This window comes from Nanorana parkeri, unplaced genomic scaffold (assembly GCF_000935625.1).
Source record: "Nanorana parkeri isolate BGI_ZX_2015 unplaced genomic scaffold, ASM93562v1 scaffold13, whole genome shotgun sequence".
In the NCBI taxonomy this organism is placed as follows: Eukaryota; Metazoa; Chordata; class Amphibia; order Anura; family Dicroglossidae; genus Nanorana; species Nanorana parkeri.
Window position 1 is genome coordinate 4,147,447 of NW_017306281.1, and position 21,953 is coordinate 4,169,399.

A 21,953-nucleotide genomic window follows, 5' to 3' on the forward strand; every position below is an offset into this window, starting at 1 on the left:
GGTTACATCGTCATAATAAGGGGATTTGATATTTATAGCTTATTTTCAAACAATAAAAATGTCCCAAATAAGGGCAAAGCTATAGCAGACCATGCAACAAATATGGGGCATAGAACTGTCTGGCTACAAAATCATCTCCATAGGAAGCCATATTGTTTGGCAAAAAAACATTTATATAAAAGGATACGTGTACTTTAAAACAAAGTGCACTTCTCCTTTAGGCCTCTTTAAGATGACATTACCCATACCACCCTCCCTCTGCACAGATGCATACTTACCAAGTTCCAACGGGTCCGACTTCCATTGATTGTTTACATCCTGTGGTGAACATCTCCCTCTCCTGGCAACGCCTGCACAGTACATCCCCATTGAATTCTATGGGGAACACTGCCCATCCAGAAAGCGGAGGTAGTGAAGCCCCTTAGAAGTCAATGGGTATGTATTGCACAGGCGGTAAAACACATTAACACAGTTAACTGTTCCTTAAAAATATTTGAGATTTTTTTAAAGTGACCCGCTTAGAAGAGTGTCTCCTACTTCCCATGCTGCTAAATGCTACTCCGTTGTTGTGAAATCATCCCTGAAATCTACTGGAAAACCAACACTTCTGGTAGTGTGTATCTCCTTTGTTCTTCAGACAGTTCACTGGTTCCTCCTGATGACCCCCACTTTACAGCAGGACACAGAAGTGATGTGGAGATCATTGGGAGCAACCGGTGAACGCCGTGGGAAACGCAGGAGATCAACAATCACGTATATACTGTAAATGCAGTCTTCATTTCAGGTAACACATTTATCTTAATATTTATATTGGTGACAGGGTCACTTTAAATGCAATTAGTATAAATACTTGAATTTGTCTTCATATTCCCCTCTTCTTATCCCCTGTACAGCAAGCTTCAGACATGGAGAGGAAGGATCAGCATTTGGAGCCATTCAGACTCTGCTGCAGTGCACATGCTCAAACAGAAGTAGCTGACATAGTGAGAGAGCAGAGTGATGACTTATCAGTGCTTTGCTGCCCTGTCATTGTTTGATCCATAGGCTGTGGGTGTGTTCTTGATCAAGACGATTTTCTGCAGCAACAGAGGTTAGGGACCTGGCTGTATCTCATTCTCAAGAGTAGCCAAATCTTTTGTCGGGTAAATCTGCACCCATGTATGCATTGCAAATTTTGTGTTTAGCTGCCTGCTAGGAGTTCTACTTTAAATAAAAGAGTCATTTTAAGTGCAGAAGGGAAGTGGGCCCTAAGGGTAAGGCGATGATGAGAAAAATGAATTGCTCAAATTAACCCTAGCTATACCAAGCAAGTGACTGGACTACTTTTTCTTCAAGTAGTACTAATGGCTAGGTGTTTTTTACCTTGATGCATACTCTGCATTAAGGTAAAACATTCCCAGTATCTTTGCATGATCCCATTCGCCCATACACTTTCCTATCCCATGTCGCCACCCCCGGGTCCAGGAAGATATCTGCCATTTCCTGAACTTCCTGGTTGTGGGGAAGAGTAATGAGGGCACTGGAGTGATAGATTTCTGCTGCCGTCAGTCAAACTGTTCCTAGGAGAGTGGCTTGCCATGCGCTGTGTGTGTCTATGGACACACAACAGTGCGGTCACACACATCAACGCGCACACATGGGTGTCTCTTCAGCAGCCGGCTGGGGGATCAGCGGTTTAGGGACTAGCTGCAGGAGGAGGAGATATACAACTTTTAACAAGAAGAATAATGTTTGAATAATGTAAGTGTGGACCTCCTCATCTAAAAAAAAGGTTTAATATCACTTTCAGCGTTTGAAATTGCCTAAATATATAACCATCATGCGACCCCCATACAATTTTTTTGGATGTATATGTACCCCTGACTAGGTAATTTGAACTGCTTGACCAAATTGGATGCTCTTTAGATTTTTATGTTTGTTACATTGAATTTTTCTTTTGCAGCCAATTACAATGAACTATACCAGTGGTCTGTGGAATGCTATCCAGAGTTTTGGGCAGAATTTTGGGATTTCAGTGGTCTTGTCTACTCACTTATGTATGATGAGGTATGTAGGCTACTGTTCTTGTTTTTGCACTTTAAATACCATAACAACTTTGGTTTACTTAACTGCTATTATGTAAAAGGTGTGTGTGTATACAAGATATAATTCAAAGTGAACCAGTGAGGATAGAACTACTGTTTGGCAACTGCCACTGATAACTGTCGGCTCTGCGACTTTCATGCTGATCCTAGCTTTAATACATGGTTAGTTAATGACTTGGGACCAGTCTACACTGGATGCATGCTGGTTGCATGGTTCCATGTGTAGACGTCTATAAGAACTGAGATTGCTGCTGGCCACCACCATCTTGAATGTGGTGTCAACATGCCAAGCAGACCCAGAGTTGTCACTAGGGATGTCCCGATACCGATGCTAGCATCGGAATCGGGCCCGATACAGGGCATTTTGACAAGTACTTGTACTTGTCAAAATGCCCTGTATCGGGCCCGATTCCGATGCTAGCATCGGAATCGGGCCCGATACAGGGCATTTTGACAAGTACTTGTACTTGTCAAAATGCCCTGTATCGGGCCCGATTCCGATGCTAGCATCGGAATCGGGCCCGATACAGGGCATTTTGACAAGTACTTGTACTTGTCAAAATGCCCTGTATCGGGCCCGATTCCGATGCTAGCATCGGAATCGGGCCCGATACAGGGCATTTTGACAAGTACTTGTACTTGTCAAAATGCCCTGTATCGGGCCCGATTCCGATGCTAGCATCGGAATCGGGCCCGATACAGGGCATTTTGACAAGTACTTGTACTTGTCAAAATGCCCTGTATCGGGCCCGATTCCGATGCTAGCATCGGAATCGGGCCCGATACAGGGCATTTTGACAAGTACTTGTACTTGTCAAAATGCCCTGTATCGGGCCCGATTCCGATGCTAGCATCGGAATCGGGCCCGATACAGGGCATTTTGACAAGTACTTGTACTTGTCAAAATGCCCTGTATCGGGCCCGATTCCGATGCTAGCATCGGAATCGGGCCCGATACAGGGCATTTTGACAAGTACTTGTACTTGTCAAAATGCCCTGTATCGGGCCCGATTCCGATGCTAGCATCGGAATCGGGCCCGATACAGGGCATTTTGACAAGTACTTGTACTTGTCAAAATGCCCTGTATCGGGCCCGATTCCGATGCTAGCATCGGAATCGGGCCCGATACAGGGCATTTTGACAAGTACTTGTACTTGTCAAAATGCCCTGTATCGGGCCCGATTCCGATGCTAGCATCGGAATCGGGCCCGATACAGGGCATTTTGACAAGTACTTGTACTTGTCAAAATGCCCTGTATCGGGCCCGATTCCGATGCTAGCATCGGAATCGGGCCCGATACAGGGCATTTTGACAAGTACTTGTACTTGTCAAAATGCCCTGTATCGGGCCCGATTCCGATGCTAGCATCGGAATCGGGCCCGATACAGGGCATTTTGACAAGTACTTGTACTTGTCAAAATGCCCTGTATCGGGCCCGATTCCGATGCTAGCATCGGAATCGGGCCCGATACAGGGCATTTTGACAAGTACTTGTACTTGTCAAAATGCCCTGTATCGGGCCCGATTCCGATGCTAGCATCGGAATCGGGCCCGATACAGGGCATTTTGACAAGTACTTGTACTTGTCAAAATGCCCTGTATCGGGCCCGATTCCGATGCTAGCATCGGAATCGGGCCCGATACAGGGCATTTTGACAAGTACTTGTACTTGTCAAAATGCCCTGTATCGGGCCCGATTCCGATGCTAGCATCGGTATCGGGACATCCCTAGTTGTCACAATCTATAATTTTTACCTTTGCTTCTCTTCAAGGAATAGAGAAAGTCTGATTTGAAGGTGCATCCCAAAACTGTTTCGGACTTGTAGAAAAGTCTGAACTTTTTCGGTTATATTAAGAGTGGGACAGGCCTGAGAATTTCCATGTTGGTGGTTGGGGAGGGAGGGAGGATAAACATATAATGACCATCAGAATGTCAGTGTGCATAGAATTTTTGAGGAGCTCCAACTGCACCCATGGAAACCAGTCTGTGACACTAAAGGTATGATCTTGTACATTTCTTTGCTTGTAAATCGTCCCTCAGACTTTGTAAGATGGCATGTTCCAAATTCTGATTTCCCATAAAGTGACGCTAAACGCAGTAGTTAAATCTTAAAAATACATTATAGTACTGTAACTATTAACAAAAATTTATCTTATTTGTGTATCACTCAGCTGTAGATCCTCAAATCATATCTGAATTGGTGCTGATAGTAAAAAAAAATTGCAATATATATACATTAATGTAAGACCTATTAACTCTTTGGGGAGGGGAATGGGGAGGTCAGGCCTAGCCCAACAACATTGTCTAACATCCAATTTCTTCAGGTAAATAACAGAGCATGCACTCTTTGAGTCTGGGTCTGCAATAGCAGCAGTAATAGAGGAAATGGTGTCCTTTCCTCCACCCACCATTTGACACGTAGTCCTTTTTCACACATTTGACAAGTTCAGGCATCTCAGTTATTGCTTGAACTATTTTGCTATTCAGATATTATAATGTCTTTTTTGTTTTCATGTTTCACATTTTTTCACTTGCAGGTACAAATATTTGACACTTGATTATTAACGCTTGTTTTTAGGTCATTGACAGGTCCAAAGGAGTTGCTGATGTTCCAGAATGGTTTCATGGGAGCCGTTTGAATTATGCTGAGAACCTTCTCAAACACAAGGAGAATGATAAAATTGCTCTATATGCTGCAGGTACGTGTTGCCAACTAGGAACTAGTAGTTTGTGTGGATGCGTAATTTTTTGGAAACCAGGCCTTCACACCTATATGAGCCTTATGGACATCTCATTACAAAATCACGGGCATTAATATGGAGATCCCCCCTCCTCCTTGTACCTATAACAGTCTCCACTTCTCTAGAAAGAATTTTCCACAAGATTTTGGATTGTATCTATAGGGTTAGGGCTCTGTGCAGTCCACTCAAGTTCCTCAACAGCAGACTTGTCAAACCATGTTTTTATGGAGCTGGCTTTGTGCTCAGGGGCACAGTCATGCTACAACAGAATAGAGCCTTTCCCAAACTGTTGCCTCAAGGCCGGAAGTACGCAATTGTTCAAAATCTCTTTTTATAATGTAGCAATAACAGTACCCTTCAATAGAAACACCTAAACTCTTTAATTTTAATTTGGGCTATATACAGGTGAAACTCGAATAATTAGAATATCGTGCAAAAGTAATTGCAGTAAGTGCTGCAAAAGGGGCCCAAACCAAGTACTGAGTACATGCATGCTTGTACTTTTCAGAGGTCCGATATTGTTCTATGTACAATCCTTGTTTTATTGATTTCATGTAATAATCTACTTTTTTGAGGTTGTGGATTTGGGGTTCTTGGGGTTTTCATGAGCTGTAAGCCATAATCATCACAATTATGACAAATCACGGCTTGAACTATCTTGCTTTGCATGTAATGAGTCTATCTCATATATTAGTTTCACCTTTTAAGTTGCATTAGTGAAATAAATGAACTTTGCACGATATTCTAATTATTCGAGTTTCACCTGTACGTAGGCATGATGGCCAGTTGTCCACAAATTTTTGGTTATAGAGTGTTTATCAGGAGTTGTCAACCTTTTCCACGTTACGACAAGCATTAGACAACCAGAATTAACAATCACACTGTAGGTCCAGCTTGGCCCAAAGTAAGTATACATATTTTATACCTGATAAGGCAACAGCTCTACTGTAAAATACTGTGGTAGCCAAAACTACTATGGTGCTTTACAGTGATCTTCCAGGACCTGGAACATCACCGCCCCACATTCAATCAGAGAATGCTTGTAATTGTTGATAAAAATGATAGATGTTCTCTGAATAGCGTTTTGGCAAGGTGAGTGACCCCCTGTGTTTTTAGAGCAGAAGGAAGTTCAGCACAGTGCAGTAGTAGGATCAGGAGGCTTGCTTTAGAGCACTGTAGTAGCTGGAGCTACAGTGTTTTTATGAAGTCCCTGTGGCCCTACCATTCATAAAATGTGTACTTGCATTGGGCCTGCTGGACCAATGTAAGTATGCCTAAATATTTATACCTCGAGTTTAGCTTTAAGCTCTGCAGGCTTTTTTTTAGCAGAGCAGTTAGGATTAGCCTGTATGACATGTAGAAAGGACCCTGAACCTCCACTGTCTGGCTGGAAAATGATTATTAATATTATTATAGAATATTACATTGTTATATGCAGTATTTAAAATGTAGACATTGTTGTTGTACTTTGTAGTCCTGAAAAATAATAATAATAATGTGAAAAAAGTTCAATTCATATAATGAAATATTTAGAAGAAAATGTATGTGTGTTCTTTTGAACAATTACATGTAGGCTTTTTTATTCCAGCTTTTAGTGAATTTACTAAAAGTAAAACTTGTACACACATGGCCAGTCTTTCCAGATATAAAGTTCCTAGAGATGCGTAACTCTGTGGTCATTGTACCATTTTACAGTAATCTTTTGTTTGTCAATGGTTAGTATTAGGTATTTCATTACGTTATTCCATGCTTGCTATTTCCATAGTAATTAAAGAAAGTTTTATTACTTATTATTGTCCTTAGTGGAAGGCAGGGAGAATGTGGAAAAGGTGACTTTTGAAGAGCTGAGAAGAAATGTAGCTTTATACGCCGCTGCCATGAGGAAGATGGGACTTGAAACTGGAGACCGTGTTGTTGGTATGTATCTGTCTATTTTTATAATGCCTTCATTAGTTCTGGGTACTAGTATGCAAGTTCAACATTTTTAAACCCAACTCCAACTTTTTTTTTTAAATCAGATAGTTTTTATTCGTTTTTGCATAGTAGAAAATACAAAAGACATTTACAGAAACAAAAACACAAAGAAAAAGAGAGAGAGCATCCATATCCATAAGAGCCACAAAATGTAATTCGACAAGAACACATCGCCCGCCTATAAAAGAGCACATTCAATATCAATTATCGTGAAAGCCTCGTGAGCCCCCTACATGTACATCTCAACACACACCTACATCCATCTCTCCACCTTGTACTCAGGGGTCTTACGGGTTTGACAATGTAATGGGATACAGACATCAATGGTCTCTAGGAGAGGAGCATGGATGTCGTCTACGCAGATATGTCCTGTCCACGGTATGTCAACCAATTATCCCACAGGGAATGAAACCGTGCCAGGGTGCCCCGTTGTTGAAAGGTAATGCGCTCATATGCAATGATCCTATCCAATTCCACATGCCACATCTTCAGTGTAGGTGGGGAAGAGGATATCCATTTATGGACTGCCAACCTAGTTGCAGTGATTAATGCATGTTTAAGGGCCAGGACCGTGTGTTGAGTGAGGTCCGTGTCCTCTATAATGCCAAGGACGCATACCAATGGTGAATTAGGTAGGGAGGATGTGAACACAAGGTTGAGAGTGTCCACAACCCCCTCCCAGTATCGGACCAATTTCGGGCATCTCCATAGTAGATGTACTAAGGAGCCACGTCTGAAGCCACATTTTGGACAACTGGAGTCAGCCCTCAATCCTATGCGAAACAGAAATTCAGGGGTGCGATACGTTCTGTGCACAATAAACAATTGAGTCCAACTCCAACTTTAAATGAGGCCTCTGTTCCTAAAAATGTCAGCTGCTCTGATCAACTTAAAACTAGCAAAATGGGGGAAAGGTAGAGATGGCAGTGTGACCCAAAATACGAACATAACCCAGCATGCTCCCAGCTAGTTAGCACACAAAAACTAAACTGTTTTAACAGCTCAGGTTAAAAACAGTTTTTTGTTGTATACATTTGTAGATAGATTTAAAGCCACAGTGAGGTGTGTAGAAGGGTTAGAACTTGTGTCCGGATATTATTTCTGTTTATGTCTTCCTGTCTCGGACATCTACTACCCTCATTTACTGTATTATACTACTGTCACAGGGTCAGAAAAGTAGTTGACATTTCCCAATGGGGTACGGAGAGAATTATTTTGACTCTTCCCAAGTCTATTCATTGTTAGGCTTTAAAAGAAAAAGATCAAAAAAAAAACTGATAGCTTGTCAATGCACAAATAAAGTTTGCATTAAAGCACAAATGTTGTGTAAATGACCCCCAAAGTGCTATAGGACACATCTTTTACAAAAGACAGCGAACATCTATATTGAAGTTTATCTAAATCCAATCGCTAAAACTCACATAAGCTTTAAAAAGACCCTGCTACCATTTTCAAAAATTGCAGGTAAAAGCACAGAAAAAGCAAGTTTTAAATGCTTAATTGCAGTTATTTTTATTTCCATAAATGATTGTTTGTGGACTGGAATGTGCCTCCTGACTTCTTCTAGAAGAGTCAGTTCCCTAATACAGCCCCCTTCCTCCATGCACATCGTAGCCCTTTCCTCTTCTGGGAGTGCCTAATTACTCTCTGTGCTGGCCAAGCTCCTTCGTCCCTCCCATCACCTCCATACATAACCTTTTGTGTGGCTGCTGGGATAGGAATGAAGACGAATATTATAGAGTATAGAGTGTATAGAGTGTATCTGCTGACATCACATCCATAATGGCAACACCCAGCACCAGTCTTAGGGCTTCTAGTTGTCTACACAAGAGAGGCTTTTACAGGTAAATAGCATGCATTAAATGGACTCATAATCTTTTAGGAATATTTTTGTTGAAATGAATGGTCTGAAAACAGGGTCTCTGTAACATGTTAGTGTAATTTCAAAAAGTAATTTAGATTTGTTTTTTAAAAATGCAGCTTTTATTAAAATAATACCCGCTGATACTTTTATGAAGGTTCTTGTTTGGGCACTTACAATTATGGGGTGACAACACTCTGTCCCTATCTTCCAGTTGTATACCAGCATTGTTACTAATGTAGGCTTCAAGCAGCCATGACAATGCACATTGCATGGGCATGCTCTACCGTTGTCACCATCAGGATGCCCGCCCTGACAAAGTATGTGCATGAACTTAGATAGGAGATGGCTACAAAGAGGCTGCAGGAGATCAGTAGTGCTCATGTGCAACCAAAGAATGGAAAGAAGGAGAAACATATTTAAAAAATAAAACACCAAGGTGATTGTTTGTTTATGCTTTAGCAAATTTAATGTAATTTAGTGTTATATACTGTATTAACTTCATGTTATTTCAAAAAGAGGATCACTATGCTGTTTGGTTTTAGGCTACCTTCCAAACTGCATCCAGACAGTGCAAGCCATGTTGGCAGCTGCAAGCATTGGAGCAATTTGGAGTGCCACTTCCCCAGACTTTGGAGTCAATGTAAGTAATCTGAATATAAAAACATAAGACCTAAAAATTGCCTATCTGGCAATTTATGTATGTGCCAGGACAACTGGTTTGCGAAAGCTGCTGTGCAGGTGAGGGCTCTGAACAGTTCATAGTTACATAGTATGTGAGGTTAAATAAAGACAGGTTCATCAGGTTCAACCTATATAGTGTGTGTGTAAGTATAAGGCATTTCAGCAAGTCTAATAACCCTGTTTATTCTGTGAACTGAGGCACTCACCCAAGTGTTTTTTGAAGCTGTTGATGGTTTCTTCTAATACAACTCTATCTGCGGTAATGAATTCCACATTTTACTGCTCTCATAGTAAAAAAAAAACCCTTGCGCAGTTTTAGATTATATCACATCCCCTCCAATTTCTTGTTGTGCCCTTGTATCTGTCTCAACGTTCTTGTTTTAAGCAGTGCATTCCCAATACTGCAGTCACCTGCAGAGAACAAATTAAATTTTTGTAGTTGTCCTTGACAGCTCAGGCCCTCCATCACCCTTATTACATAGTTACATAGTATTTGAGGTTGAATAAAGACATTAGTCCATCAAATAATTCAGGTACCCTTCTCTGAACTTTTTCTAGCTCTTGGACATCCCTGCTTAGGCTTGGTGACAAAACTCTACTGTCTACTCAAGATGAGGCCGATGCAGTGTTTTATAAAGCATTAGAATTATATTTCTATCCCTTGAAGAAATCCCTCTTTTAATATGAGTTTGTATTCTGAGTTGGCATTGCAGACTATTGCTTAGTCTGAGGTCTATAATTACCCCAAGGTCTTCTCCATCTCCAATTTCCCCAGTGCTGCCCCTCCCAAAGTGTAATCTGTGTGCATGTTCTTAGCTCCCAAGTGCATGACTAGACATTTTTCTCATCTGCCACGTTGCTGCCCACTCTCCAATTTTGTTGAGGCGCTACTGCAGTGATTCTATATCCTGTAGCAAACTTATTTCCCTATATAATTTCGTTTTGTAGCAATCACTGACAGTGAGCTATTATTTCCCACCTCTATATCATTTATGAAAAGGATAAACAAAATTGGCCCCAGGACCGAACCCTGTAGCACTCCACTCACAACATTAGACCAATTTGAGAATTAGCCATTTAACCCTACCCTCTGGATACGTCCTTGCAACTGGTTTGCTACCCATGTGCATAAAGTTTCTTCAATACAATTAGACCTTAGTTTGTAAAGTAACCTTTTATGGTGTAATGTGTCGAATGCCTTTGCAAAGTCCAGATAAACTACATCTAATGTGATTCCTCTGTCCACTTTAGAACTACTTTACTTAAAGAATGTCCAAAGAGTTGTCTGGCACCAACGGCCGTTAATAAATCCATGCTGGGTAGTACTTATGATAGCGTTATCGCATGCAAATTTTGGTTAGTCCTTGACTATTCCCTCAAAAACTTTGCATATGACTAATGTTAGGCTGACCGGCCTGTAGTTACCTGGTAGACATTTTGAACCTTTTTGGAATATAGGTACCACATTTGCTTTCCTCCAATCATCTGGTACCTCTCCCGTCTTTAAAGTATTCTTATAGAATACGAACAATGGTTCCAGTATCTGCAACCTTTGTATACAAATTCTGACATCAAATTATGGCTGCAATCATTCTTGAAGCACACTTGCATAGGTGATGGATGGATTTGCAGCTATAATTTACCATTCGAGGTGGTACACGCAAGCACTGGATACTGAAGATTACCTAGTACTGGTTTAAAAATCCTGGCAGTACCCTTGGTGTATACTGTGCATACAAATTAGGACAGCACTGTCTGTACCAAATGCGACACAGTCCATGTTTTTGAGCCTAGTATGAAGCTGACTCTTAGCTGAGCATTTTATACGTATTGAGCCATCTGGCTAAGGATATATTTGTGCTTTGGCAGGAAATTGTGCCAAGCACTCCATTTTACCACCTCCCCTTTGAAAATCTTTAATATGTCACTAGTTAGAAACTGGCATAGCACACAGCAATGTTTGCTTAGTCTTTATTGAAAATGTCATTCTGCGACTAATATCAGAAAAAATGGAGCTTATATTATAACATTGCAGAGAGAACTGAAACCGTAAACCACAAAAACAAATTAGATTTTATTTTTCACAGCTTAGAAAAATCTGCCCAATCTATGTTGCAATGTATCTATGTACAATTTTACTGTGGTAGCCAAAGCTGAACATGCAAATTAGTTGATCTAAGCCCAACATGCAGATGTTGTCTGTACTTGTCATTGAACCTACGCATGTCATGTGTTCGGACAGCTAACTGGCTTCATGCTTGTTCTAGATCAGTCACTCACCACACATGGAAGTCTTCTAATAACCCCTTACGTTCAGGTGCCTCTCTTGACCTCGATTTAAATAGAGCCTTTATCAGTGTCATTCCTAAACCCCATAAAGATCAAGGAGAAGTCTCGAATTACAGACCGATCTCATTGATCAATAACGATATCAAATTTTTGTCTAAAATTTATGCTAACAGATTAAATTCTTTCTTGAGCTACTATATAAATCAAGATCAAGTGGGCTTCATTTCAGGGAGGCAGGGCCCGGACCAGGTTAGAAGAGCCATAGATCTTATCTCATTGCTTAGAAATCCATGGGATGGGGGCAACCGCACAAAAAGGGATGTTACTATCCTTGGACCTGCAGAAAGCATTTGATTCTGTCTCCTGGGAATACTTGCTGCAACTGCTAAAGAATTGGGGGTTTGGGCCTCATTTCCTACATATATTTCAGGTACTATATTCTTCACCCTCAGTTCAGATTCGGTTCCAGGGACACCTGTCAGACCCTATTTTAATTCGAAGAGGTACAAGACAGGGGTGCCCTCTTTCGCCACTTTTATTCACCATAGCGCTAGAACCCCTGGCCATAGTGCTCCGGGAAAATCCAGACATTAGGGGAATTGAATGCCAGGCAGTTGATCACAAATGCGCTCTGTTCGCATATGACATGCTGCTATTTGTAACTTCCCCTCTTGTCTCACTACCCAACATCATGGCGCATTTGAAAGAATTTGCAGGGATATCGGGTCTTCGAGTCAATGCTTCTAAATCTGTGGCACTAAACATCAATCTTCCTTCTGAGCTGTGGTCGGGGCTTAAAAACTCCTTTCCATTTGAATGGCGCTGTGATTTCCTTCAGTATCTTGGAGTAAAAATCACTCCCTCTTATTCTCAATTGTATTCAGTGAATTACCCTCCACTCCATAAATTTCTCAGGAAGATATGAGGAGATGGTCGTCCTATAGCCTTTCCTGGATGGGCCGCATCCATTCAGTTAAAATGACCCTACTCCCTAAAATTTTTTACTATTTTAGAACTTTACCAATTCCGATCCAACGGGCTGAACTCCCTAAATTGCAAACGTCTATCTTGAACTTTATCTGGGGTAATAAACATCCCAGAATTTCGCAATCCACCTTATTCAAATCCAGAGACTAGGGGGGTCTAGCGGTACCTAATTTGTTCTTCTATTACCGGGCTGCACAGTTGTCACAGTTATCCTCTGTATATTCCCGTGAAGCTGCTCCGGACTGGGCAAAATAGAAATGGGCTCAGCTAGGGGCATCTCCATTGAAGTATTAAAATGGATGACTTCTAGGTAAAGGCCGACGATCCTAGCCCCTACTCTGTCACACTGTATTGCCCTGTGGGATCGGCTGCGAGGTAAGGAAGGTATGGTTTCCCCTCATTCTCCTTTTGGCACCATTGTTCAATAATGCGAATTTTCAACCGGGATTGCAAGTCAAGCGTTCCAATGGTGGATTGACAAAGGCCTGTACAGAATTGGAGACCTGATCAAGGGTCATAAACCAATTTCTCTGGCCTATTGCCAAAATATTCTACGGATGCCACAATCGGAATTGTTCAGATTCAGGCAAATTCAGCACTTTCTACAATCGTTGAAGATACCTGATGCTGGCATCCTGTTGTTGACATTGTACGAAAGATGGTGTCTAGGTGCCCCCGGTGTAGGAGGGGGGATTTCCATAATCTACGCGGCTCAGCTTGGCCCATTTACTAAATTATCCTATATGGACGCTTGGGAACTTGAGCTAGGGGAAGTTCTTTCTACAGATGAATGGAAACAGCGCACCAAGAGATTAACCATGGGGCTGCTTAATGTTTCCCTATTAGAAGCCAACTACAAAGTCTTCTCTAGATGGTACCTGGTTCCAGCAAAGATAACCATTATGTTCCCAGGGTCCAGTCCTTTATGTTTTAGAGGATGTAATCAGCAGGGCACGATGATCCATGTCTGGTGGCAATGCCCAAAACTGCGTCCCTTCTGGAATCGCTTTTTTGCCTTGCTCTCTGGGATTCTCCAGGTACAGGTTCCGAGAGACCCCCAGCATTTGGTATTGAATAAACCAGTTACGGGGATATCTAGGGCGCAGGGCAAATTAGTATCCTTCTTTTTCTTAGCAGCCAAGGTATCAATAGCTAATTCCTGGAAAGCTGAAAGGGTCCCATTCTCAATGGCACTATCTAAATTAAATTGGATCATGACATATGAGATGCTGTGCAGTATCTTACAGGATAGATACCTAAATTTCCAAGCGGTATGGGACCCATGGCTGTCATACCTAGGAATTCTGAACTCTCCTCGCACGGAAGCTGGAAGAGATGCAGCCCGGCTGAAACGCTGGGTTGTCCATTATGGGGGTCATGGGTCCCTCCGCGGAAGACAGATCGTGGGTTCCAGTCAAAAGGTTCCACACTTTCAGGAGGGGCGGAAGACTAAAGGGAAGCTGTGAGGAGTGTGGGCGATGGATAGCCGCAATCCAGGGTATCGAGAAAGGGAGTACTGGAGATATAAATGATTCCAGGGAGACCCAGAGCTTATGAGCTCCCTGAAACTTCCGATCAAGGACGTGGGCGAGGAGCGTCGCGTAGTGGTAGGTTTTTAAGTCAGGGAGGACCAACCCCCCCGATTCCTTTGCACGGACCAAGATGTTGTAGGCCAGTCTTGCGCGCTTACCAAATGAAGCAGCCACTTCCGGGGGGGTCCGAGGCCGGGGAGGACGTCCCAGGGGCAGGTAGGTTATACAGTTCAGCGTAGTAAGCTTGAAACGCCTGCGCAATTTGGTCGGTACTGTGAACCACCCGCGACTCTTTCGTCCGTATTTTAGGGACGTACGTGCGTGCAAGTTGCGTCCGAACGGATCGTGCCAATAGCCGTACACACTTATCGCCATGTTCATACAAGGATCTGCGTAGAGATTCCTTGTACTTAAGGGAGCTGAGATCTAGCAGGGATCGGAGCTGTGAACGCTTCTGTTCCAACGCTAACAATACAGAAGGAGCTCGAGTAGACTTATGCTGAAGTTCTAGAGCGTGGATTTCGCCCAAGAGGATGGTAAATTCCTTCGAGCGCTCTCTTTTCAGGCGTGTGGCATGAGAGATAAGGACACCCCTGAGTAGGCATTTGAAGGCCTCCCATTTGACTGGTGGGGCCGTATCATCTGTGGCATGCGTGGTGACGAAGGTGGAAATCGCAGACTTGAAGGCATCTACCGTGACTTTAACCTACTTCTTGCCAGGAGCGCAGAGGAGCCTACCGGGAACCCCTCCGCGCAGCAACCCAGGTTAAAGATACCTCTAACAGTAGGTTCCAGGTCCACCACTCCCGTTGCCTCTGGCAGGCCGCGAATCCGCACATTATTCCTCCTGTTTCTATCCTCCCCGTCATCCATGTGCGTCCACACCGACTGTAGCAGCTTATGCTGTGCCAGGGCTGTCGATTGCAGGGCTGTGATAGCTGCTCGATGTGCATCCATGTGCATGTCCACAGTGTCCAGCCGACCATGGACCCCCTTTATCGCCTCATGCAGGCCCGCCACATCTGTCCTGTGCACCTGTTCAAAACGGGCAAACAGGGCCTCCATGTCCCTTTTAGAGGGGAGATGGTCCAGTAGGTGCCTCACGTCACTCACAGAGCCGCCCGGGACCGAGTCCTCATGCGAGGTGGCACCCCGGTCAATCGTCGCGGGCGACCTATTCGACGGCGGGGAGGAGGGTGAGTCCGGGGCAGCCAGGGAATCCCCATGCGGCCTTGTGAGCCGGCCGACGTGGGAGCGGCGAAAAAAGAGTTAATACCGGCCCTCAGGTTTCGCGAGTGGTCCGGTTTGGATCCCTGGGACTTCTTGCCCCGTTTAGAGCCCATGGCAGGGTGCAGCAGAACGGTCTACGGCGATGCCCGGTTCTGTGCTGTGGAGCTAGGGACAAAGCCGCAGCCATTAGCAAAACCGTCCACAAAAAATGATTTTAACCAAAACCGTATTTAACCGTGCTAAGAAGCGCTTCTCATTGGCCAGACCACACTGACGAACGAGTTCTCGCAATTTGTGAGCAAAATTCAAAATCCATAGCACAGGGCTGCACTGAACAGCAGTATGGGGTACAGATAGTAAGGACCGTTCCCTGATGTCAGGCGATAGGAATTCCACACCCCTGAATATGTAGATTAACACACTACCATGCCTATGGAATCTTAGATTGGACTAACTGGCTCTTGAACTGCACTGACTCTGTTGCCTGTATGTTATATATGACGTCTGATGCTTAAACAGAATTTTGTTCTGGCACACCTTCCTTCTCACAAAGCTCATCTGTATGCTGTCTGTATTGTGTTTACTTAGTAAGCACAGGTGTAACTAATATGATTGCACAACAGGAATGAAGCCAAAGTAAATACTTTGGGGTGGTACGTGGCCTGTGTAATTTATACATCCTTCTGAACTGAAATGTAGCATTTTGTCAGAATGGGAAATACAGATCGTTGCAAGTAAAAAAAAAATAAAAAAAATACTAGATCAAGAAAAACATTAACGTTTACTTGTGTACAGATAGATATGTGTGGTGCAGAAAGGTCTAGTCTACATCACATGCGTATACTGCGTGAGTGAACTTTTCTGAGCTGCTTGTTTCGGTTGGGTACAGAAGATAACTGTTATGTGGAAATGTATAGAAGGAGTTTTCTACTTTTAACACATCCGCATGTGTTCTCTATAGTAACTCCAGTAGTCCTCTAGGTGCAGTTTAACACTTTGAAGACCCTGTTATGCTTGCTTTGACATTTTGTTCTTTCAGGACCCCCCCCCCCTTTCCTCTGCGGTTGCTGCAGGCTATTCGCGCTCCACTGTCCTCCGTGAAGGCCCGGGACCGGCATGGCTGGATCGGAGGGGAGCTCAGCATATTCCACTGGCTGATCTCTTTTATGATCACTGAATGGGGAAGTGATATGAACTACATCACTTCCGCTTTCAGCCTTTCATTTCTCTGGCTGCTGTAGCTGGAGACGCTGCTGAAGAAGCAAGAATTTATGAATATAAATATGTCATGTGCAATGGAAGTTGCCACTACGGTAATAACATAAAGTATATATCTAGACAAATTTGGAATCTGTTGGTTAGTATTGTATGGTTTTCTGTTAGAGAGATTTCCCCTTAATACTGCTCTGGTGATGAAGGTTTTACCAGCCAGGAAGTTTTGTTAATAGAATAGGAGGAAGGCTAGGACTCCAGTCAGCTTTTTCCTGCTGTCTGTGTCTCTTTTGCAGATAATCCAGTCTTATAAAACCCAGTCTTATAAAATCATTGTCACTGCAGATCAGGGACGTGCGGTCAGGGGAGGCAGGGGAGGCAGAACCTCACCTAGAATTATGGAGGAAAAAGCTGTCAGCTTCAAGTCTGAGGCTGACAGCTTTTTCTCCATTCAGATCGGCTTCTAGCAGGTTACAGAGCAGGGAAATCCTCCCTGCTGTGTAACCTGTCATGGATGATGTGCTGCCTGTTAAAGGAGAATTATGAGGCGAGTGAAAATCACTTAGCCTCATAGTTCTAGCCGACCTGTGACAGTGGAACTGTCACAGGTCGGCTCAATAGATCGGAAAGTGAGCGAACACATAGTGTCGCTCACTCACTTCTCGATCTATCCCTGCAGAGATCCGTGACTGTCACTCACAGCTCCCTGCAAGGATTCCCCCCCTCCCCTGTCCGATCCTCCAGCGCTGACTGGCGGAACAGACGGGGGAGGGGGTGGGCATAGCTGGCTCTGCCTCTAGATAGGCAGAGGCACCTGTCAATCCCGCAGCTGGTGGATCTCGACAGTAATGTCGGGATCCGTCCCGGCTGCGGCGTCTCAGTATACCGCGAGCTGTTGCTCGCTTTATACTGAGCTTAGGGTGAGGGCAGGACGCTAGTTTGTGTCCTCCCGTTACCCTTAGGAGAACTATGGGGAAAAGCCCTGACCCCATACTTCTCCTTTAGTTACAGGCAGCGCTGCATCCGACTTTTGACAGGTAGTCAAAAGACTTCACACGAGATTGGGGACGGGTTGGGGGTGGGGCGGGGCTTCGGCAGGGGAATGCCTCACCCGGAATATGAGGTACCACACGTCACTGCTGCAGATCCATTCATTCTGCAAAATTACATTCACACAGTGGGTGCTGACAGGCACCCTTTCGGCCAGCATCCCTCAATCAGCTGATCGAAGAAGCCTGTCAGAAAAATTTTGAAAGGACAGAGCTGGCAACCAATGAGCTGCCGGTTCTGTTTGGATATTCTGTCGCGGCCGGTGACAAGGGATTCCTTGATCAACGCACGTAAGCACTGATGGAGTAATCTGTTCAATTTTTTTTGTTCAGCCTGCAGGTTGAACGGATCAAATAGAGCAGTGTACGGCCAGGTTTAGAAACTAAGAACATGGAACATGGAAGCGTTGATATCAGCCACACAAGGACTGCTATGTATATTTTGAATAATTTGGCCAACTCATAGACTTGCATTGTTAGAGGGTGCAAAGCAGGAAGCGGAGCCTGTGTATATAATGAGAAGACATGGCTCCCCCATGTACAATTACAAATTATACATAGAAAAAATATATTTGAAATTATGACCTCATATTGATATGATTATATAAATGAAATCTTTTACATATTTATTTAAAAAACAAATCTTTGAAATGACTATATATTCCTTTTATTTCACACTGGAATTGACTCAACCTGATTTAAATAATTGGATACAGAATACTCTTGGCATTAATTATTTATTGCAGAAACTCTAGACAAAAATAAATAGCCCGTTAAAAGGAAAAATAACAACCAGCTTTTGCAGTAATATTTAACTTCAATCCACAACATCCTCCACACTACTGCCATTAGATGTCCTCAGCATGATGCCCAACATTCAACCCACTTCCTCAGAGTCCAGAGGTTGATCTGGACCTGCCCTATCCTGTGACTGGACAGTGAAAGTAGAAGCAGCAAAAGTGATGAGCTTACTTTGCTCGCTCTGCTTTATCCCCCTAGCGGCATGCTTCTTGTCAGCACATGAAATGATTGTCTCCTTGTGCTGCTACCTATCACTCTTCAGTCCTGCTGTACAGGGTCTGCAAGAGGCTGATACCAGGTTAAAATTCAGATACTTACACTGCTTGCATTTAAAAAATACATTAACAGTATTAACAATAACGGTTCACAAAAGGGTGAAGAGTTTGGAGGAGGCAGGAGAAGTGAACAATCTAGGACAACATAGCTGCACTGGAAACGTTCTCCAATTCAGCTATGTTGTCCTAGATTTTTCACTTCTCCTGCCTTCTCCAAACTCTTCACCCTTTTGTGAATAGCCCTGTTAATGATTTATGAATGATTACAAGGCTGCATTATTGGGAGTCTTGTATATCTGCCGAGACTTCAGCTTTAAGTGGGGATGAACTCTCCGAATCTAATATGCCAGTTTCCGTAGCTGCTAACAATAAAGCAAATTTATATTATACACCAGGCATATGTATCACCTCCGGAACTATATAAAATTAGTTCAGAATGTCTGAATTGTCACAGACAGGATGTCCTATTTTGCCATCTAAATTAGGACTGTCCAGCTGCCAATTACTTTAAAAGGAAGCAATTTCTGTCCAGAGAAAAGGGGAATGTGTGCGGTTTACTATTTAACAGGAGTACTCACTATAGACTATAGATCCCCATGTTAATTTTATACTCCACTCTATAAAACATGTTATACACAAAGAGAATGGCCAAATCACCAAGATGACTCAAAGTAGAATCCAGTGTAGTTTATTCGGGCTTGACAATACAGATGATGCGATTCATTGTCATTCTGACAGCTGGAAAGGCATTGCTATCTGAAGCCTTGTATAACATGTGTAGAACCCTCATAACACAATGAGGGATGAGATGAAAAGAAACTGGGAAGAAGAGGCTGGGTAGGAGTGTGATGGAAGATGCCACTGTAAACAGAAATGAAGCTGCAGTAACACTAATCTACCACTAGTTGTCAGGAGCATACATAACATGATGGTAAGAATGAATATATTGCAGTGCCACAGAAACAACACAAAATGACAGCGGCTGTGGCAGCACAACATCCATGTTTCACTTATGACCTGTTTCTTTTATTGTCAGTGATTTAGAATAATCTCTATATCTCCTTGGGATATTAAAATTCTTCTGCCTTTAAAATGTAAATGTGTAGATAGTTTTTTTAGACTTCATATTATCTGTATTTAAATGGTGTCTCCCTTAGATGTATAGTACATGTTTAGATAATAGTTAAAGTATATCTGAAGGCAACGTTTTGTTATTTATCTTCTGTCTGTTAGCCTCAATCTTAGCTCCACAGAGTCGCATGATCCCCTGACAGCCCATGTTCCAAGGGCTATACAGGAATCAGCTGGCATTGCTGGAATGCTGTTGTCAAATTTGCAAGTTGTCGCTTTACAACTCCTAGTGCCTGATGCTTTAAGCTGTGCCAGTGCTCCAGGTGGCTAGCCCAGCCAAAGAAACCACAGGCCACAAGACACAGTACTTACGAGGTTATGTGTTGGATACCTGTGGTGTATACCATATATCAGGGGCAGGCAAACCTCAGCCCCCCCGGCTGTGGAGAATCTACAAATTCCATCATGCATCTGCACTCTGGAAGCCGTGGCTGTGTTATGGCAACACTTCTGGTGGCTAAGAACCAACTGGTTTTCACCAGAGCTCCTGGTGAGGGAGATGGGTTTTGCTGTGTGCTGGCACCAGGTTGCAGTCTCAGGATTGCCCTACCAGGGAATGAGTGGGGGACTAGGATGTTACGATGTAGAGACGGTACACCAGGGAGAGACTAGAGAATGGTCAGGTCCTGGCAGAGGTTGTAGGCAGGCAGCAGGCAAGTGAGTGGTCAGCTTGATGCGGGTCAACAACAAAACATGCAATTTGTAATGTATTCTGGTTCTTTTGACACAAAGTAGGGTAACTCCTAGGAAGACCCAGCACCAGCCATTTCCAGGATTAGTGCTTAAATACACCTTGGTTCAAGGGGCACACCCAGCATTTTTAGGGAAACCTGGAATTCCTGGAAGGTATTCTGTGAGCAGCATTGGACGTGCTGGCAGAAATTCTGCAAATGCCAATAAACGTTTTGGCAGGGATTCTGCAAACACCATTAGTAGTAATGGCAGACCCAGAGGTATTATAACAGGCTGTCAAGAGTTCCAGTGCCCCTGTATTCTCTTGACAATCATGGACATTTTTCTATTATCTGCTATCATGTTAACATTGTCATTTGCCTCTTCTACATTGTAAGCATTCTCCGTTTAAACAGCACAGGCTGAGATTTGACAAATGAATAAGACAAAAGAATAAGAATAAAGAATTCACTTGTTTAGGAGTCTCTAACAGATGACATTAACACGTGTATTTCTATATTCTTCTGTTTCATGGTGTCTTGCTAGTGGGAACATAAATGGGAGACCGAGCAAAAGGGATTCCAGTCTGCTGTTCTCTAAACTACCACAAGAGAGCAGTAGAACCTCAACAACTTCTAGCTCATTGCTGCGACTGACACCAAGATGTCTTCACAAATTATATTAAACTTGTACTTACAAAGATGGACATGAAAGTGTTAACCTTAATTTCAGGTTTTCATTTCTTTTGTAAATGTTCGCTTGTTCTGCAATTCTCACTTCATTAAAAATCAATCCCTTCCCATAATTCTCTATTGCCGGCCAGTCACTTGTACCGGACTCAGGGTCATTGCACCAAATCATCTGCGAGACCACAATTGTAAAGTAATAAGCCATTGCAGTATCTCTTCTGTGACTCATATTCTGGGAGTATAATTCTGTGCTTTGTTGCCGTCATCATGCTTAATTCAACTATTGTCTTGTGTGTCTTTTCACAGTATTATATTGCATTTTCTCGAATGACGTAAAAACATTTACATCAGTAAGTTGCATTGCATGCCCAAGTATGAAAGGAGATTTCAGTTGCATAGATCTTGATGGCAAATTAGTGGTTTGGATGTAACCAGTTCAAGACGATTGCAATGAAAATGGTTAGATAAGCAGATTTCTCTCTTTGAAAAAATTACAGTGGGAGGAAGGCTCCTGATTTCCCTTCAGTACCAATTAAGCACATTTGTACAGTGTGCGCAAAAACTGTCCTCGCTCAGTCATTGATGCTTTGTAGCTTCACATGCAAACTGAAAATGGAGGGAGCTCAGGATGTGCAAAATGGTCACATCTACCTTCTGTTGAAATAAACGGATATATATATAATATATATATATATGTATATATATATATATATATATGTGTATATATATATATATATAT

The 21,953-nt window shown here is 42.9% G+C and overlaps 1 protein-coding gene across 3 annotated transcripts in view; it reads left to right on the forward strand.

The window, feature by feature from the left end:
* The window catches only part of AACS (acetoacetyl-CoA synthetase), an 85,941-nt gene that overhangs the window by 14,150 nt on the left and 49,838 nt on the right, over positions 1-21,953 (forward strand). For all 3 annotated transcript variants that reach the window (XM_018557003.1, XM_018557010.1, XM_018557021.1), the window contains exons 2-5: positions 1,943-2,046; positions 4,666-4,786; positions 6,632-6,745; positions 9,209-9,306. In XM_018557003.1, the coding sequence (XP_018412505.1) occupies positions 1,943-2,046; positions 4,666-4,786; positions 6,632-6,745; positions 9,209-9,306 (437 nt within the window). The remainder of the gene's footprint in view (positions 1-1,942; positions 2,047-4,665; positions 4,787-6,631; positions 6,746-9,208; positions 9,307-21,953) is intronic.